Source organism: Priapulus caudatus, unplaced genomic scaffold, assembly GCF_000485595.1.
Source record: "Priapulus caudatus unplaced genomic scaffold, Priapulus_caudatus-5.0.1 Scaffold27, whole genome shotgun sequence".
Classification (NCBI taxonomy): Eukaryota; Metazoa; Priapulida; class Priapulimorpha; order Priapulimorphida; family Priapulidae; genus Priapulus; species Priapulus caudatus.
Genome location: NW_014577088.1, coordinates 1,225,760 through 1,228,629, shown reverse-complemented (window position 1 = coordinate 1,228,629; position 2,870 = coordinate 1,225,760). Strand labels below are relative to the sequence as shown.

General features: G+C 39.1%; 1 protein-coding gene across 1 annotated transcript in view; it reads left to right on the top strand.

The window, feature by feature from the left end:
- Nucleotides 1-1,446: 1,446 nt before the first annotated feature.
- The window catches only part of LOC106814746 (acyl-coenzyme A amino acid N-acyltransferase 1-like), a gene marked incomplete at its 5' end in the record, with an annotated part of 6,089 nt that continues 4,665 nt past the window's right edge, over nucleotides 1,447-2,870 (top strand). Inside the window, 3 exon segments of the mRNA XM_014819096.1 lie at nucleotides 1,447-1,627; nucleotides 1,755-2,015; nucleotides 2,191-2,360. Of these exon segments, the coding sequence (XP_014674582.1) occupies nucleotides 1,447-1,627; nucleotides 1,755-2,015; nucleotides 2,191-2,360 (612 nt within the window).

Sequence of the window (2,870 nt, the reverse complement as noted above, 5' to 3'; positions counted from 1 at the left end):
GATTATTAGTGGTGTTATGAATTAGTAGTTGTGCAGAATAGCACTGTCAGTTTTTTCTTGGTTTGCTACAGGTCTTCACATGGCTTGGGGTGGAGAGTGCAAGCTCACAGTTTTGCTCAGGAAGACAGCTGGAAGAGGATCCAAAGTTTCTTCTGGAAGCATTTGAAGCAGCCTCTATATGCGACCCCCTAGCCATTAAACCTTGACATCACGCCGCTTAATCAGTGAACTAAGAATAATTTGTAACTTTTCGAAGCATGTAGAAAATAAGACACTCATATTAAATATACTCACGCACACACGCACACTCACGCGCACACACACACACACACACACACACACACACACACACACACACACACACACACACACACCACACACACACCAACGCGCACGCACACGCGCGCCTGACACGCACGCACACGCACACACATCACACACACACACACACACACAACACACACACACACGATCACACGACACACATACATCGTCACACCACACAGCTTTTTGCGCGTCCCACACATGCGCGCACACACACACTCGCGCGCATGTACGCATATAATTTAATTGCCTTTTATTTTTATTGAAATAAATTAAAATATGTGTCTCCGTGCGTGCGCGGCTGAGTGCGGGCGTGCGTGCGTGCGTGGTGTGTGAGAGATGAGTGCGAGAGATAATAGAACGAGCGAGAGCGAAAAAGAGAGAGCGAATTAGAGAGAAAGAAAGAAATAGTCTACGTTGTGGTAAAAGTACATTTGCGTGTAAATGTCAGAAGCGCGACTACTAAAGAAAGGTGCTGCGACCTCAGTCAAATATTTTAACTATAAAATGAAAACGGCGCTGAAAATATATAACTTTGTTTTTGTTTTGTTTTCTATGTCAGTCCTATAAGGAGTGTGATTAATATGACAATTTCACATCAAAACCTTTAAAATGAGAACGTTTTCTTGTTTATGTGCCAGTCTTATTAGTTCGTTTTGAAATTTTTATTTGCGAATGGAATGTATTTTATTGGAATATTAAACTTGGTGCTTCATATGAAATGCTCACGTGCATGGACGTTGTTATTATTTATAAAAAACCGTTTGAAATATTTACGTACCTGTTTGGTTTTTTTATTTAGATACTGCTAAATGTATTACGTTTAGCGAATGACGCTTAACTTTTTTGTTGCCTGAATATTAAAATAATTATGACTTGTTCTTATCTCCATCCATTATACGTATCAGATTACACGTATCCAGTTCTAATCTTCGCATCAATCTAGCTAGTAAATTATTAGACGTATCCGGATCTAATCTGCGTGCGCATGAATATATAGCTAGTAAATTATTAGATTGTTGCATTGTTTGCTTTCCGAACAGACAACACTTACATTTTCTCGCGTTTATGTTTGTTTGCTAGAGAAAAATGAAGCCCATTGTTCAGGCTATTCCACGGAAGGCTCTTGTAGACGATGTGGTCAAGATTGTGGTCAACCACTTGAACCCCAATCAGCAAGTCACCGTTGGAGCACACCTACAGGAGGACAAAATTAAATTCGGTTCTTATGCACATTTTAAAGCAGATGGGAATGGTTTGGTGGATCTCAGTCTGCATCCCTCTATGGGTGGATCGTACACAGGTGTGATGTATAGCATGTAAATCTGTTATTTGGGCAATATTCTGTCCTATGATAATTTATTATTGCTGATATTCTGTCTAAATGTATTTTATAGATGAAACGTGACTCACGGGTTTCCCCATTCCAGATGTGATGCCAATGGGCCTATTCTGCAGCTTGGTTCCAATGCCTGGGCAGAAGAAGGGTCTCAGGTTGATAAAGAAAGATGTCACAACTCCGCTGACTTTCGAGCTTAGCGTTTATGATGGGATTCATCATATAGATGACATTGACCATACAACACCTATGCTGGCGTTTACTTCCATTGAAAGGTCGTACCTGGCAAAGGGAGTCAGTGTGCAAGAGATAAATCATGGAAATATACGAGGAAGGCTGTTTTTGCCAGAAGGTGGATGTGTGCACCCAATTGCTACATTGATAAGCTTTTACTGTTTTCAGTGTTATCATGCCTTTGCAGTAGGGTGTGGCAGTATTGTGAAATATTGTCAGGTAGTTATTGTGTTTTCAATCACATTATCAGTAATTAAATCTAAGTGATCTAATTAATCAGTGTATGTTGACAGGTACTGGACCATTTCCTGGTGTCATAGACATGTTTGGAAATGTGGGAAACATTGTGACATTCAGGTCTGCTCTGCTTGCCTCCAGGGGATTTGCAACACTTTGCCTTCCATATATACATTACAAGGATCTGCCTAAGAAGTTGGACGGCATTCGCTTAGAATACTTCGAGGTTGACGTTTTTACTCTTCTTTCGTTTCCTGTTATTTAGCTCATACCACTTAAAGTAAGAATTTTGAACAAGTGTCTACAGTAAGGCTAACATGTCTTAGAACACTCGTACATCAATATACTTTTACCAACATGTGAAAGGATTGTAATTTATTTGTTGACTCTCGTATTAGTTGCATGTTGATGGTACCGGTACTTGTTTATTGCAAGGCCCTGTCACTACACTTTGTTAATAGTAACCTGCTTAATAGTGATGCAGTAATACCAGTCTACAATGCAGTTCTGTTCTTACGTTACAGAAGCATGCATGCAGATGCACTTTTGTCAGAAAATGTGTTTGTGTTATCATTCACGAGGCAATTGTTGCAACATTGAAGAATGTGATTGCAATATTTGCCATTTTATATATTTTAATTATATATATATATATTAGTATATATATATTTTATATCAGGAGCGTATAATGACAAATATTGACATAATGACAAACAATTGTCATTATACGCTCCTG